Genomic DNA, 16,690 nt, shown 5'->3' with positions numbered 1-16,690 from the left:
TGCTAACTTAAAAAAAAGAGTTTTTTGGATGTTGAAGATGAAATTGAATTTTTTTTTCTTGAAATAGAAGAAAATATTACCCAGCAATAAACTAACCATTAATTTTAAAAAGGCAACATTAATAACTAAATGTACATTGTATCATTACAAAATGGACAACTTTGGAAATTTAAAAAATGTACTGTAAGTTGATAAGCTAATTAACAAGCATCACACAAATAAAGAATAGCTGGGGTAGGTAATATTTTAATATTAATCAATCCTTAACAGAGAAGAAAAAGAAAAATCTTAAATGGGAAAGAAAAAAGAAAAAGGGGAGGAAGAAAAAGTAAATTACAAATTAAATTTCTCTTTCTTATCTAACGCTTGCATTGGCCTGTTTATATTTTTCTTTTCTTTTCTTTTCTTTTCTTTTCTTTTCTTTTCTTTTCTTTTCTTTTCTTTTCTTTTCTTTTCTTTTAGAAGTCCAAATCTTATGAAGATGTTGTTGGTTTTTCATCCTGTCTCTGATATGTAACTTATTCAGAGAGTAGGAATGATTTTAGTCAATGGGAATTTTGATATTGACTTCAAGAGGTATGTCTGCCCTGCAGCTGGGAGTGAGCCTCCAAGCCCAGGTAGATAGACTCATGTGAGAGGGGATTGAGCCAGTACGCTAAAAATAGCAGTGGGGATGTTGTGTCTTGGGCTGTTAAGTCCACCCAGCCCCTCTGGGTCTGAGCTCAGGTGGTCTGTACTAGAGACTCAATGTCCGCACTGTTATTTTTAGCATGCTAGCTTGAGTGGTGCTAGCATAAATCTGTCTACCAGGATACAATGAGGTCAGGATTTCACCCAACATGTTAACCTTGCAGTGAATCCTGATATCATTTCACCACTCCTTGCAAATTGACAGATCTTTTAAATCAGTGCACACTATAATTTTAAATTTTTACTTTTAGTCCCATATTTTGTTTTCTATCTGGATTTCTCCATTAGAGAGATTGAAAAATGACCACATTAGAGTCTATCCTCTCCTTAATATATTAGTACATATGAAAGGTAACAGGGAAGTGAAATGCACAAATTGGTAGATAGGCACCAGTTGAAGCCAATTTTAGGAAAGGCGCAGTTTGGTTTTAGAAAAGGCAATGGGACAACAGATGGAATGTTGGTGGAAAAGAAGCTGGAGGGAAACATTGAGCATGTTTGTTTTTTTCCGATTTGGACAAAGTACTTAGGAGACTGCTGGTACCTCTGTTACAATTCTGTGTGGTACTGGAAGACTTTGTGCAGATGGTGATGAGTTTGCATGATGGTTCCATTGCAAAAATAAGGATGCCCTTTGGTGCAATTGAGGGGTTTGAGGTCAAGGTTGGACTCCACCAGGGATCAGCACTTAGTCTGTTACTATTCATAATTGTGATGGGAGCAAATCCAAATGGAAAGTGGTACAAAGTTGACCTAAGCAAATGACATTGTGCTAATGGCTGAGAATGAGGAAGATTTTGTCTGGGTGACTGATGCATGGAACAGGGAACTAATAAACTTTGGTTTCAAAATGAGTAAAGAAACGACTGAAGTCATGGGGGTGACTGGTGCATAACCAGGACAGATGAATATCAACATCAGGGGCTGGTGCCTAAATCAGGTTTCAGTGTTGAAGTACCTTGAGGACTGATTAGTGGCAAATGGAGAAATCAACAGAGAACAGAAAGCAAGGCTGCTGAGTGCAGGGAGGTCTGGTGCAAGATAAAGGGAGTGATTTATGATAAATGGATGCTCCAGACTACTTAAGGGACAATTATACAAAACCATGGTAAGACTAGCTCTTCTGTATAGATCAAAGACATGAGAATCCAAAGAAAGGCACTTGAGAAAACTTGAAGCTGTTGAAATAAGATGTTTGAGGGCAGTAAGGGGGTGACATTGCCGGACCATATGAAGAATGATGTCATCAGGAGTGAAACCAAGGTCTGTGGTCTCAGAGACAAACTGCGAGAGAAGAGGCTGAGATGGTATGGGCATGTATGAAGGATGGATTAAAGGAATCCTCTAAGGGAGGCATTTGAGACTAGAGTTCATGGGGGGAGAATGAGAGGACAACCAAGGAAGCGGGAGGACAGAGTGGATAGGGAGCCAATGTTGGACTGGCATGCCTGGAAAAGACTGACCTGAACCCAGCTGGCTAGGAAAAGGGGAAGAAGAAGAAGGTAGATAGGCACCATTGACTTTTGATGGAAGTTGGCTGTTAGTCATTTGTGTGTTTGAAAAATTTCCTCAAAATATATTTAATCCTGCACTATTACAGGGCCAAATACAAAGATACAATAATAGATAAAGGGAATAAAAAATTAAAAGAACAATTAACAATAAAGGAATAACATAACCTGTGAGCTGAAATATGCCTATGATCCTGACCCTTGGGTTAACTTGAAACAACTCCTGGTCAAGATATTTGAAGATATCACTCCTCAGGTCATGTAATATGACCTGCCTTTCAGTTTCTGGGATAGAATCATAGAACTGTAGATCTGGAAGGAATCTCGAGAGGTCTTCTAGTCCTGTCTCCTGCACTCATGGCAGGAGTAAGTATTATCTAGACCATCCCTGACAGGTATTTGTCTAACCTGCTCTTAAAAATCTCCAATGATGCAGATTCCACAGCCTCACTAGGCAATTTATTCCAGTGCTTAACCACTCTGACAGGAATTTTTTCTTGATGTTCAGCCTAACCTGCCCTTGCTGTAATTTAAGCCCAATTGAATTGCATCTTGTCCTATCCTCAGCGGTTAAGAAGAACAATTTTTCTCCCTCCTCCTTGTAGCAACCTTTTATGTACTTGAAAACTGTTATCATGTCCACTCTCAGTCTTCTCTTCTCCAGACTAAACAAACCCAATTTTTTCAGTCTTCCCTCATAGGTCGTGTTCTAGACCTTTAATCATTTTTGTTGTTGTTCTCTGGACTTTCTCCGGTTTGTCCACATCTTTCCTGAAATGTGGTGCCCAGAACTGGACACAATACTCCAGTTGAGGCTTAATCAGCGTGGAGCAGAGTGGAAGAATTACCGTACTTCTCGTGTCTTGCTTACAATACTCCAGCTAATACATCCCAGAATGATGTTTGCTTTTTTTGCAACGGTGTTACACTGTTGACTCATATTTAGCTTGTGATCCGCTATGACTCCCAGATCCTTTTCTGCAGTACTCCTTCCTAAGCAGTCATTTCCCATTTTATATGTGTGTAACTGATTGTTCCTTCCTAAGTGGAGTACTTTACATTGTCCTGATTGAATTTTATCATATTTACTTCAGACCATTTCTCCAGTTTGTCCAGATCATTTTGAATTTTAATCCTATCCTCCAAAGCACTTGCAACCCCTCCCAGCTTGTTATCAACTGCAAACTTTGTAAGTGTATTCTCCATGACATTGATGAAGATATTGAACAGCACTGGACACAGAACTGATCCCTGTGGGACCCCACTTGATATACCCTTCCAGCTTGACTATGAGCCATTGATAACTCCTCTCTGGAAATGGTTTTCCAACCAGTTATGCAACCACCATATAGTAGCTCCATCTAGGCTGTATTTCCTTAGTTTGTTTATGAGAAGGTCTTGTGAGGCAGGATCAAAAGTCTTACTAAAGTCAAGATATACCACATCTACCACTTCCTCCCATCCACATGGCTTGTTGCTCTGTCAAAGAAAGCTGTTAGGTTCGTTTGACAAGTTTTGTTTTTGACAAATCCATGCTGACTGTTACTTATCACCTTATTATCTTCTAGATGTTTGCAAATTGATTGCTTAATTATTTGCTACATTATCTTTCCGGGTTCAGAAGTTAAGCCGACTGGTCTGTAATTCCCCGGGTTGTCCTTATTTCCCTTTTTATAGATGGGCACTATATTTGCCCTTTTCCAGTCCTCTGGAATCTCTCCCATTCTTCCATGACTTTTCAAAGATAATTGCTAATGGCTCAGATATCTTCTCAGTCAGCTCCTTGAGTATTCTAGGATGTATTTTATCAGGCCCTGGCAACTTGAAGACATCTAACTTCACTAAGTAATTTTTAACTTGTTCTTTCCCTACTTTAGCCTCTGATCCTACCTCATTTTCACTGGTATTCACTAGGTTAGACATCCAATCGCTACTAAGCTTTTTGGTGAAAACTGAAACAAAAAAGTCATTTAGCACTTCTGCCATTTCTACATTTTCTGTTGTTGTTTTCCCCCCTCATTGACTAGTGGGCCTACCCTGTCCTTGGTCTTCCTCTTTTTTCTAATGTATTTGTAGAATGTTTTCGTGTTTCCCTTTATGTCTCTATCTAGTTTAATCTCATTTTGTGTCTTAACCTTTCTAATTTTGTCCCTACATATTTGTGATAACTGAGTTAGGCCAGTTACTCAGCTCACTTGCTAGAGAAGCCTGAGAATAGGGTGCTCCCAGACTCAGTTTGACTGTTTTTGCATTCTCTTCAGCAGATGAGTCTGCAGCTGAAGTTTTCTTGGCAACAGAATGCAGATAGCATAATGTTCTGTGGCACCTGTCTATTCAACTTCACAGATCCTTCCCAAAATAACCTACAGGTTAGCTGGTTACAATAAGGCAGCTGATGACCATTATGAGAAAGTTCCAGATTCAGAATACCCTACTTCCATTGTCTGAAGTTGTGTCTGTATGTGGACACTTATGTTCAAGTAGTAGGTTTGTTCCTTTTTCCTCATTATCTTCAGTACTCCCCTTTGTCTCCAAGTAGAAAGAAACATAACAATATTAGCCCTAATCTTCTCCTCGGACCCTTCATTAGTATTGGAGCTTGAGGAATCTTAATGCTTTGGGCTAACATATGTTTTCAAATGTACAAGGATGGTACATTTTTTACTTCTAAAACAAGTTCATATCCTTTTTCTTCACCTCCCCTCTAATGCTAACAAGTATTGCTTAGTACAGTTTTCTGTAACTTCCAATTTTCTGCATGTTATGATTAAGATACGCAGTACCAAAAGTAACCTTTAATACTATGAGGCTTTCTTCCACTAGGGATGCTATGCTGTATGGAATTTTCTCCAGTAAGAGGAGAAATACATTTGTTAATACATTTAATACATTTGTTATCAAACTTGACAGAATAGCATTGGCTGCTCAATTTTTATACTTTTATCCATAGCCCAAATGTTACCCGCCACCGTAGCTATTTGTGGAGTAAAGGCCTCAAGTTTTTGCTCCATAATATTCTTTCATGGATTTTATTACTTGCTACATATCATCCAAACCAACTCAGCCCATTCTCCCTTCGGATTTTCTTGGTAGTCTTCCAATATTTAGGTGGCAAACTGGAACAACCATCTGTTTCACTTCAAATAAGAAGTACAGAGGCACAAATTAAAAATCTCCAAAAGCCAATCGTCAAAACATTAGTAGAGGAATACTACACTCTAGTTTTCAAATTAAGCCAGTCGCTGCAAGGGAATCTACCCTTCATATAAACATAGTAGCTACCTTTCAAATCCTATAGCCAATCATAACCCAACCTTCAGAATCCACTGTGGATGAATCGTTATATTGAAGCAAGATCAAAATCTTTCATCGTCACCTCATTGCTCCAGTCTTCCAGCACCAAGACCTCCTAGCAAGATTCTGCCTCCTTGAAAAACCCTTCAATCAGTCTCTGCAGTCAAGTGCACCCTGATAGGAAACTTCAAAGAGCAAAGAAATTCCAGCTACAGCTTCACAGCAGAGAGCACAGCTGAGCAAGAACTTCAAAGTGAGAAGTCATCTGCTGACAAGTTTCATGTCTGACCCACAGCATGATCAAAACTTCCTACCACCTCACCCTTCTGGTACTTAACATCTCAGCAGACAAGACTGTACTCTCATGGATTAGGGAGAGAATCAAGGTGAAAACACAGTAGAATCTTGCTAATTTGCACTAATACCTGGGTGACCGACTGAGAATTACTGAAATTGTGAATTAGCAAAATTGAACAAAACAGAACAAAAAAGCAAGGGTCAGGGATGAGAAAATGAACTTTTTTTCATTGACATTTTCAACTGCAGTTTATTTTTAAATGATTAATACTTCATAATATACTAGTAAATGGGATTAGGGTATTTTGTAAAAATGAATTTTAGTAATACAAGACCTCATTAGAGCATCTGCTGTTTTGCTGGAATTTTCAAAGGCACTTGCAAGAGTTAAGCATCCCAGATCCCATTGACATTCAGTGGCAGTTGGGTGCCTAACTCCCTGAGGCTCCTTTGAAAATTAAAGTCTTTTAAATTTTTCTGCAAGGTGTGAGACTCTACCAGGTTTTTAGGATGAAAACTAGGAAATGTTGGATGATTTACCTACTTTATGTGAGATTTTATATATCTATATATATAACTAGATATGGGCAAACTCATTTATAAACAGATCTGAACCTTTGAATCTAACCTTTTTATGAGGCTGAGGAAAGTTTGAATCTTGACTGCCTTTCTCCCAATTACTTTCCATTTTTGTGCACTGCTACATTTTCTGTTTCCTGTCAAGACTGATTTCAGAGTGGTAGCTGAGTTAGTCAGCAAAAACAACAAGGAGTCCTTGTGGCACCTACTTCCACTTTAACTGAATTGTCTCTTTAGCACTGACCCCCCACTTGGTAACGCAACGCCCATCTTTTCATGTACTGTGTATATATAGTTGCTACTGTATTTTTCACTCCATGCATATGATGAAGTGGGTTTTAGCCACTTATGCCCAAATAAATTTGTTAGTCTCTAAGGGTATGTCTACACTACGAGAGTAGTTCGATTTTAGTTAAATCGAATATGTGGAGTCGATATTACAAAGTCGAACGTGTGTGTCCACACTAAGGACAGTAATTCGACTTTGTCAGTCCACACTAACGGGGCAAGCGTCGACATTGGAAGCGGTGCACTGTGGGCAGCTATCCCACAGTTCCCGCAGTCCCCGCTGCCCATTGGAATTCTGGGTCGAGCCGCCATTGCCTTCTGGGTAAAAAAATGTGTCGAGGGTGCTTTTGGGTAACTGTCGTCATCCAACCGTCACTCCCGCCCTCCCTCCCTGAAAGCGCCGGCGGGAAATCAGTTCGCGCACTTTTCTGGTCAGTGACAGCGCGGACGCCACAGCACTGCGAGCATGGATCCCGCTGTGACCATCGCTGCAGTTGTGGCCGTTGTCAACGCATCGCAGCTCATCATCGACCTTTCACTGAGGCAGATAGAGAGAAATCAGGCGAGGAGGCTACGGCACCGGGGTCAGGACCTGAACTCCGAGAGTAGCACACGCCTGTCTGAAACCACGACACCCAGTGCCGAGGACATCACGGTGGCAATGGGTCTTGTGGATACTGTGGAACGGCGATTCTGGGCCCGTGAAACAAGCACGGACTGGTGGGACCGCATAGTGCTTCAGGTCTGGGATGAATCCCAGTGGCTGCGAAACTTTCGCATGCGGAAGGGGACTTTCCTCGAACTTTGTGAGTTGCTGTCCCCTGCCCTGAAGCGCAAGGACACCCGGATGCGAGCAGCCCTGACTGTCCAGAAGCGAGTGGCCATAGCCCTCTGGAAGCTCGCAACGCCGGACAGCTACCGGTCAGTCGCGAACCAGTTTGGCGTGGGCAAGTCTACCGTGGGGGTTGTTGTCATGCAAGTAGCCAAGGCAATCGTGAAGGTACTGCTGTCAAAGGTAGTGACCCTGGGAAACGCGCAGGCCATCATAGATGGCTTCGCCGCGATGGGATTCCCAAACTGCGGTGGGGCTATAGATGGGACTCACATCCCTATCCTGGGACCGGACCACCAGGCCAGCCAGTACATCAACCGAAAGGGCTACTTTTCAATGGTGCTGCAAGCACTGGTGGACCATAAGGGACGTTTTACTAACATCAACGTTGGATGGCCGGGCAAGGTTCATGACGCTCGCGTGTTCAGGAACTCTGGTCTGTTTAGAAGGCTGCAGGAAGGTATTTACTTCCCGGACCACAAAATAACTCTTGGGGATGTGGAGATGCCTACAGTGATCCTCGGGGACCCAGCATACCCGCTAATGCCCTGGCTCATGAAGCCCTATACTGGCGCCCTGGACACAGAAAAAGAACTGTTCAACTACCGGCTCAGCAAGTGCAGAATGGTGGTGGAGTGTGCTTTTGGCCGTCTCAAGGGGAGATGGAGAAGCTTACTGACTCGCTGTGATCTCAGCGAAACCAATATCCCCATTGTTATTGCAGCTTGCTGTGTGCTCCACAATCTCTGTGAGAGCAAGGGGGAGACCTTTATGGTGGGGTGGGAGGTTGAGGCAAATCGCCTGGCTGCTGATTACTCCCAGCCAGACAGCCGGGAGATTAGAAGAGCCCAGCGGGACGCACTGTGCATCCGGGAGGCTTTGAAAGACAGTTTCCAGACTGAGCAGGGTCACCAGTGAATTTTAAGTTTGTGGACTCAGAACCTGAACTTGCCACCGTTTCTTTACCCAGTTACCGTTGACTATCCTCTCCAGTTACATACCCCCTTCACCCCCTTCCCAAAAAATAAAATCTGTTCTGTTTTGTTAATGAACACCGTTGTCTTTATTACTGTTTTCGCGGGAATGTTTTAAACCTGGGACGCAGACTGTGGCGGGGTGCGGGTTTACTGTTGTGATGCAAATGATGCTTCTAAACTCCAGGAATGACGGGTTCCGCAGTGGTGGACTGGTTGTTTCAACAGAGCCTGCCAGCCCTCCTGGGCGGGACAGCGTGTATGTGTCGGCTATGTGACTGTCTGGCAGGGGGAGGAGGGTTACAGCTCCCCTGCTGCGGGGCTCTGTGATGCATTAGATCTGTAACTGCCCTCCCCCGCCACAAAGTCACAGAGCAACCCCCCCCCCCCCAGAACACGAAAACCACCTCCCAGATTGAACAGGGTCACTAGTCACTGCACTGGGTATGTGTCCTGATCCTGGACCTGACCCCGCCTCTGTACCCTGGTAAAGGTGACTGTCCTGTCCAATTACCATGCCCCTTCCCCTCGTTCAGACAGACTCTCCTCCAAAATAAAATCATGGAAACAGTAATTAACAGAAACGAATATTTTATTATGAACCACACATGAAACGTGGGGGTTGAAACTTGCACGGGGGCTTCTGTGAGGTGTGTAGGAAAGGACTTTTAAAATTTTGGGGAATGAGAGCCTTCTAGTGCTAGAGCAGTCTGCAGGGGTTGACTGAAAGTTTTAACGGCCCTTGCCGCCCCTCCTTCTTTGTACTTTGGGTGAGGGGGGTGTGGGACTTGGTGGCGGGGGAGGGCGGTTAGAGATAGACCGCAGCGGGGCTCTGTCCTCCTGCCTCCGGTCTTGCAGAACATCCACAAGGCGCCGGAGCGTGTCCGTTTGCTCCCTCAGAAGTCCAAGCAGCTTTTCAGTAGCCTGCTGGTCCTCCTGACGCCACCTCTCCTCCCGTTCCATGACTGCTCGGTGCATTTGGGACAAGTTCTCCCTCCACTGTGTCTGCTGGGCTGCCTGGGCTCGGGAACAGCTCATTAGTTCTGAGAACATGTCCTCCCGCGTCTTCTTCTTCCTCCTCCTAATCTGCGCTAGCCTCTGGGAGTGTGCTGACAGGCTGGGTTGGGAGACAGTCGCAGATGTGTCTGTGTGAATGGGAAAAATGGAGTGAATTCCTGAGACAGATAAATGAAGTTGTGTACAAAGAACCTAGTCTTTCTCTGTGAACAAGACCATGCACTGCACCTCTCACATGCGCACTCAGGACAAGGTCGAATTTTCGGCCATCGCCTTCAGTGCCTGGGGTCCTGCAGTGGTCTTGCAGTTATCTGAGAAGCGTGGCAGGACACCTGAACTTCTGTAGCGTGCAATCATGGTAAGCCGTAGACTTCTGGCTGCTTAAAACTGTACTAGTAGCACTGGCCTCCTTTCACATTGAAAGCAATGCCAGTCTCTGCTGCCAGCAATCAGGACAGCATGAACTATGCCCCTGTCCCACCCCCTCGCGGCTGTTCCAGGGAAAGATCCCTGTATGCTGCCCCTCTCCCTCCACCGCGTGGCTGTAAAGCAGTCCCAATACTAACATTCCCCTCCCTAATTCAAAGCAGGGCGTAATGAGCGACATCACCCTGCTGAGGATCTCGGAGTCCCAGAGGGAAAGGATGTTTCGAGAAAGCCTTCAGAAACCAGGGCCGTTTGCCGCTATGCTCTGCAGGGCAATGATACCAGACTATCTGATGGTGTCGTGGCGCGGTAACGTGTCCTACCACGGAGGGCCCAATAAGATCGCCCTACCCAGGAACCTGATGAACAGGCTGGAAATGTACCTTCTTGAGACCTACGAGGAGTTCTCCTATGAGGATTTCGCCTCCATCCCCGGCCATATTGACCGGATTTTCGCGTAGGTGCACTGGGACTAAAGAGTGGAGCGTCTTGGGCAGCATAATCATGACTTACCGGACATTGTAAAAAAAATTTTAAATACTTGGGACTAAATTGTGAAGAGCCTAAGGCAGACAAATCATGAAAAACCCTTTGTTACGATTGTAAATATTCCAGTTTTTTTGCAGTTAATTGTTTACATGTTTAAGCACTTTAATAAACAGCCATTGTTAATATTATAAATATTCTAGTTCTTGTAAAAATAAATGTTTAGATATTTAAAGCACTCACTGCTTGATCCTTCCCCTGATTCTGTCTCCGGGGTAAGGGATGGGGACGGTTGGTAGGGGATCTCGGTAAGGGTGATGAAGAGCTCCTGGCTGTCGGGGAAATCAGCGGTGCCAGCGCTGTCGACTGCCTCGTCCTCCTCATCTCCTTCTTCATCTTCCCCGTCCGCTAACATGTCCGACGAGGAACCTGCCGCGGACAATATCCCATCCTCAGAGTCCACGGTCAGTGGTGGGGTAGTGGTGGCGGCCGCACCTAGGATGGAATGCAGTGCCTCGTAGAAACGGGATGTGTGGGGATGGGATCCGGAGCGTCCGTTTGCCTCTTTGGTTTTTTGGTAGCCTTGTCTCAGCTCCTTGATTTTCACGCGGCACTGCGTTGCATCCCGGCTGTATCCTCTCTCTGCCATGGCTTTAGAGATCTTCTCGTAGATCTTTGCATTCCGTCTTTTGGAGCGCAGCTCTGAAAGCACGGACTCATCGCCCCACACAGCGATGAGATCCAAGACTTCCCGATCAGTCCATGCTGGGGCCCTCCTTCTATTAGATTGCATGACCATCTCTGCTGGAGAGCTCTGCATCGTTGCCAGTGCTGCTGAGCTCGCCACGCTGTCCAAACAGGGAATGAGATTCAAACTGGCCAGACAGGAAAAGGAATTCAAATTTTCCCGGGGCTTTTCCTGTGTGGCTGATCAGAGCATCCGAGCTCGGACTGCTGTCCAGAGCGTCAACAGAGTGGTGCACTGTGGGATAGCTCCCGGAGCTATTACCGTCGATTTCCATCCACACCTAGCCTAATTCGATATGGCCATTTCGAATTTAGCGCTACTCCTCTCGTTTTGGAGGAGTACAGAAGTCGAATTTAAGAGAGCTCTATGTCGAACTAAATAGCTTCGTGGTGTGGACGGGTGCAGGGTTAATTCGATGTAACGGCGCTAAATTCGACATAAAAGCCTAGTGTAGACCAGGCCTAAGGTGCCACAAGGACTCCTCGTTGTTTTTGTCAAGACCGAGAAGAGCTGAAATACCCTAACTGAGAGTTCTTTCATTACTTTTGGTGCTCTCTGAAAGTGGACATGCAGCTGAAAATATCATGAGTAAATATGTTTTTGGGAAATGTTTATGCCAGTCTTGTAGACTGAACGTGTGGCTAATATCTGGAAAAGCATGCTAACTTTCATATGATTCCCTGAATCTTTGGGGGCTTCACAGTTATTGTTTTAAACTCACAAAAATGATGGAAGTACTCCCTAAATACAAAGCTATTCAGTTGAAGCTTTATTAACCAGGCAAGCTGTGCAGCTGAAACTAGCAGTGTAGTAACAAAGTGAAGAAATGCCGTGCCATACATATAGATTTGTTCTGGCGCTTCTTGTATAGATCTTTATACAGGATTATCTCTAATAGCATTAGCTTGATCAGACATATTGCTTAAATTCAGTGCTAACAAAGACTTAAAACAAAACAAAACAAAACAAAATCCTTTGAACATTGCCATTAAATTGCTGGCATGACATCAATCCCCTTAACAAATTCCCTGCTTTTCTCATGGCCACAATATCCCAAGATAAAAGGGAAGCACAGCAACAGAGTTATCAATTACTATGATATCTCTACTGACTTGTGAATTAAAAGCTGCTTGCATCCATCCCCACAACTATATGCACAATGTTTTACAGAAATACAGTAGGTTCTTAAGCAAATATTTAGGAAACAAAATGTGACTAGCTTAACACTTCCTTACATTTAACAGGTAATCAGCCAATAGCTATAAGAGAAGATAAATTATATAACAATTATTGCCACTAATGAACCTTAGAGAATTTATAGGACAATTTGTCTTACATAATGATATTTTTAATAAACATGAAGCCATTTTATAATATTAAATTAAAAACAAACAAATGGTTAAGATAATATTTACATTTAGCACCATCCACATTTAATGGCTTGAGGCAGGAATTTCCATAAACTAGAGGGCCTGTAACTACAACTGTATCTCTTTGTTTTGATAGACTATGTGGGTGGTTTCACAAATCAGCTGCAGAGGATAAGATAATTCATTCTAGAACACTGCTGGTAATTAATTTTGCTAAATGATCTCATTTTTATAAATTGAAAGAACTTTAAATCACAATGAGTAATACATTGGGGTGTAAACGGTTAGCATGATTTTCAGTTAAATGCCATTTTTAATGTAAACAGTTTTATCACTTCTGTAGGGAGAAGTACATATGCTGAATGGTTTACTCCAATTTAAAAAAAATTTTTTTTTTGGTTTATAGTACAAACATTTATTAAATACCTGTTATGGGTCCTAGATACCTTTGCCTTAAATTTAAAATACAACACTAATTTTTTTTTAAAGTAATTAGTGATTTTGGCTACCAATTTATGGAGTAAACCATTGCACCTACAAGTAATTTAGAATAAATAGCTAATATATGTGGCTGGATGAAATGCACATTGTTATCTTCTGGACTGCTTACTAAGTTTAATTTGGGAAACATCGTGTTAAAAAGACATACAGTCTCCATCTTTTCTGTCCCCACACGTCCCAAGGCAGGGCTGGCTCCAGGCACCAGCGTAGCAAGCAGGTGCCTGGGGCGGCAGGTCCAGCGGTTTGGCGGCAATTCGGCGGCGGGGCTGTCACTCCTTCTCAGAGCGAAGGACCTGCCTCCGAATTGCCGCCGATCGCGATCGCGGCTTTTTTTTTTTTGGTGTGTGCTTGGGGCGGCAAAAACGCTAGAGCCGGCCCTGTCCCAAGGTCAAGAGGAACATTAGGAGGCTAGGCCTCCATACTGTGGGCCAAACTGTCACTATATTTGCCAAAGATGCATATAAATAGCAAACTTCACCTGTATTCAGAGCTGCTAGTGGTGGATCTCCAGGATCCAAAAGCCTCATGGTATCGGGACAAATGTATCACAACTTTTTCTACCTACATGAATTGCTGAAGACTTAATGGACTTTTGAGATGGGAAAGCTCTAGGTCAGAATAAGCTCTCCCAATCCACTTTGTTGGGCTCTGCAGGATTAAAACCATGCCCATCCTTTCTGGCTTTCTCACATACTGTCTTCTGCCCCAGTACATATCAGTGGAGAGCCCTTCATACTCCTCTTTCTGTCAACAAATCAGCCATGAAAAGTAGAGAAAGAATAAGGAAACCGATGGCTGGAATGACTTACTCCATTTTACAGCTTACAGGAATAAATTGGATGATGTAACTAAGAGGTGCTATAGTAGGTTGACAGGTTTACATCCACAGGGCTGATCTGTGAACATGACTTTTCTGTAAGCTCCACCCTATTCCTGTATCTGTTCCAAGACTTGCTGGGAACTAGCAGATATTGATATCAGCTGGCTCTGTGCACCTGTATAAATAGGAGCTATCTTCAGGTTATGTAGTTCTGAAGTTGCCTTCCTTTTCTGGATTCTGAGTCACCTTTTTTCCCACAGGTGTATAAGGGTATGGCTATACTACCCGCCGGATTGGCGGGCAGCGATCAATCCAGCGGGGGTTGATTTATCGCGTCTAGTCTAGACACGATAAATCGACCCCCGAGTGCTCTCCCGTCAACTCCGGTACTCCACCAGGGCAAGAGGCGCAGGCAGAGTTGACGGGGGAGCATCCGCCGTCGACCTAACGCAGTGAAGACACTGCGCTGAGTAGATCTAAGTACGTCGACTCATTCATGTAGCTGAAGTTGAGTAACTTAGATCGATCCCTCCCCCCAGTGTAGAGCAGGCCTAAGAAGCATCAGAGTTGGGGCACATATGTATTAAAATCACAAAGCCCTTCCTCTTCTAAGAATATAATAGAGAATACTAGAATTAGTTGGAAAAAAGCCCTCCCTCCCCGAAAATTTCATCTTTTCTGTGAAAAATCAAAAACTGAAAAATATTAGCCAATTATTGCGCATCGTGGGAGATACAGTTCATAAACACTTAAACTACAAATATAATGAGGCACAGTGGCAGCATTTCCAAATTGAAATTTTCGGGTTTTGGCTAATATTATGGCAGCCATAGTGTGGTTGGGGAACCTGGCCCACATAAGAGAATGAGGGCATCAGATGTCTGAATAAAATCATCAATACCAACATTTCTGAATTGAAAGTTTTCAGCCTTTGGTTGAAAACCAAAAACTTTCCAGTTTTCAGGTGTTTAGTTTTAAAATGAAAAGTCTAATTTTTCCACAGAAAGCAGAAATTTTTCATGAAAAAAAAAAGTTTTTAGTAGTAGTTATACATTGATTTAGAGATTGTGCCAGTTGCTGAAATAATCCTTTAGAGAAGACCTTGAATTTGTACATGGCGAAGTATTATGGGGCATATCCTAAGTTTTCTATTTATTTATAGCCTTGTTTTACAATGGAAATTATATTGCAAACATTGCTATATGAAGATTATATATGTTTTAACTAAACTTCTGAAATATTTGATATCCAAACGAGAAAGTTGGCAGACTATATGATAAACTAACAAGATATCTAAATGTATGTATGGGTGCTTCAACATAATCATAAATTGAATCTTTGCTTTTGGATCGAGACTTAAGCTTTTAGCAAGAAGATTGTAAGAATCAGTTTCTTTATGGTACTTCTGCCTTGTGAGCAAGTCTTGGTTTAGCTGTTTTCTTATATCCCATCTTTCATATAACATTTTTTAATTGTAGGTGACTCAGAAGAAGACTTGTGATAAAATCATGAAAAATGAACAAATTATTGTTCTGTAGGAGAGTCATACATTGTGATGAGCATGACATGACTGTCAAAGGTGTCTGTAAAATAGCAAATAACAAGAATATATTACAATGATGTAAAATTTTAAATTGAAGAGATTCACAGTAACTTTCAATAGTGAGGTTTTTTTGCAGTGCAGTCTTTGATATTGGATGTCATTTATTTTTACATACAGAAGTATGTTGACACTATTAACATTAAAAGGTTTGACCTTTCTGTACATGTAATGTCAGTATAACCTTGCTGGATCCTGTAAATTTCAGCACTGGTGTGGTTTTCATCCCAAACACCTTGGTATTCTAAATGTGATTTATTTGACTTTTTTTTCCCATTAAGCAATTCTATTTTAATGCATTTTAGCTTAGTCTTAATTCAGTATAACAATATCCTAAGCACATAGGGAAAAACACAATTAAGCATGATATCTGTTTTATTTCATACTATACAACAAATTTTTTACAAATCATGCTGACCAGTTAGTGTTCACAGTGGATATATGGGATTTAGACTAATTATAGTAACTCACTCATGTTTGTGCAATGCATGACTAACACAAAGATATTTTACCAGAATTTTTAAATGTTATAGTAACTAGTTTTAACACAAAACTAGCCAACTATGAAATCCAGCTTTCAATTGAAATGAAGTGGCAAAGAATATTGGGATGCATTTGACTTTCCAGAATGTGTAGATATTCCCTATTTGATGTTGTGATTTTTTTTTTCTAGACACTACCCAAAACAGTCCTTCACTACGGTGGCAGATACACCAGAAAACCTTCGTCTGAAGCAACAAAGTGAATTGCAAAGTCAGGTAATCATTGACTTAGTTTTTGTATTTCACTAATATTAGATAATCAGGTCAACTTTTCTATCAGCTTTTCATTGCAGCACGAGTTTTCTTTTGGTATTAGGTTTCAAACGGGTAGCCATGTTAGTCTGTGTCAGCAAAAACAATGAGGAGTCCTTGTGGTACCTTACAGACTAACACATTTATTTGGGCATAAGCTTTCGTGGGCTATAACCCACTTCATCAGATGCATGGAGTGAAAAATACAGTAGGCAGGTATAAATATACAGCACATGAAAAGATGGGAGTTGCCTTACCAAGTGTGGGGGGGTCAGTGCTAACGAGGCCAATTCAATCAGGGTGGATGTGGCCCATTCCCAACAGTTGACAAGAAGGTGTGAGTATCAACAGGGGGAAAATTACTTTTTGTAGTGACGCAGCCACTCCCAGTTTTTATTCAGGCCTAATTTGATGGTGTCAAGTTTGCAAATTAATTCCAGTTCTGCAGTTTCTCGTTGAAGTC

The 16,690-nt window shown here is 42.4% G+C and overlaps 1 protein-coding gene across 3 annotated transcripts in view; it reads left to right on the top strand.

Annotated features, from left to right (window-relative positions):
- LOC135874010 (LIM zinc-binding domain-containing Nebulette) overlaps positions 1–16,690 on the top strand; it is a 411,833-nt gene that overhangs the window by 133,315 nt on the left and 261,828 nt on the right. For all 3 annotated transcript variants that reach the window (XM_065398686.1, XM_065398685.1, XM_065398684.1), the window contains exon 3: positions 16,107–16,191. In XM_065398686.1, the coding sequence (XP_065254758.1) occupies positions 16,107–16,191 (85 nt within the window). The remainder of the gene's footprint in view (positions 1–16,106; positions 16,192–16,690) is intronic.

The sequence above is a fragment of the Emys orbicularis genome, chromosome 2, assembly GCF_028017835.1.
Source record: "Emys orbicularis isolate rEmyOrb1 chromosome 2, rEmyOrb1.hap1, whole genome shotgun sequence".
Classification (NCBI taxonomy): domain Eukaryota; kingdom Metazoa; phylum Chordata; order Testudines; family Emydidae; genus Emys; species Emys orbicularis.
This window is presented reverse-complemented; position numbering and strand designations above follow the sequence as displayed.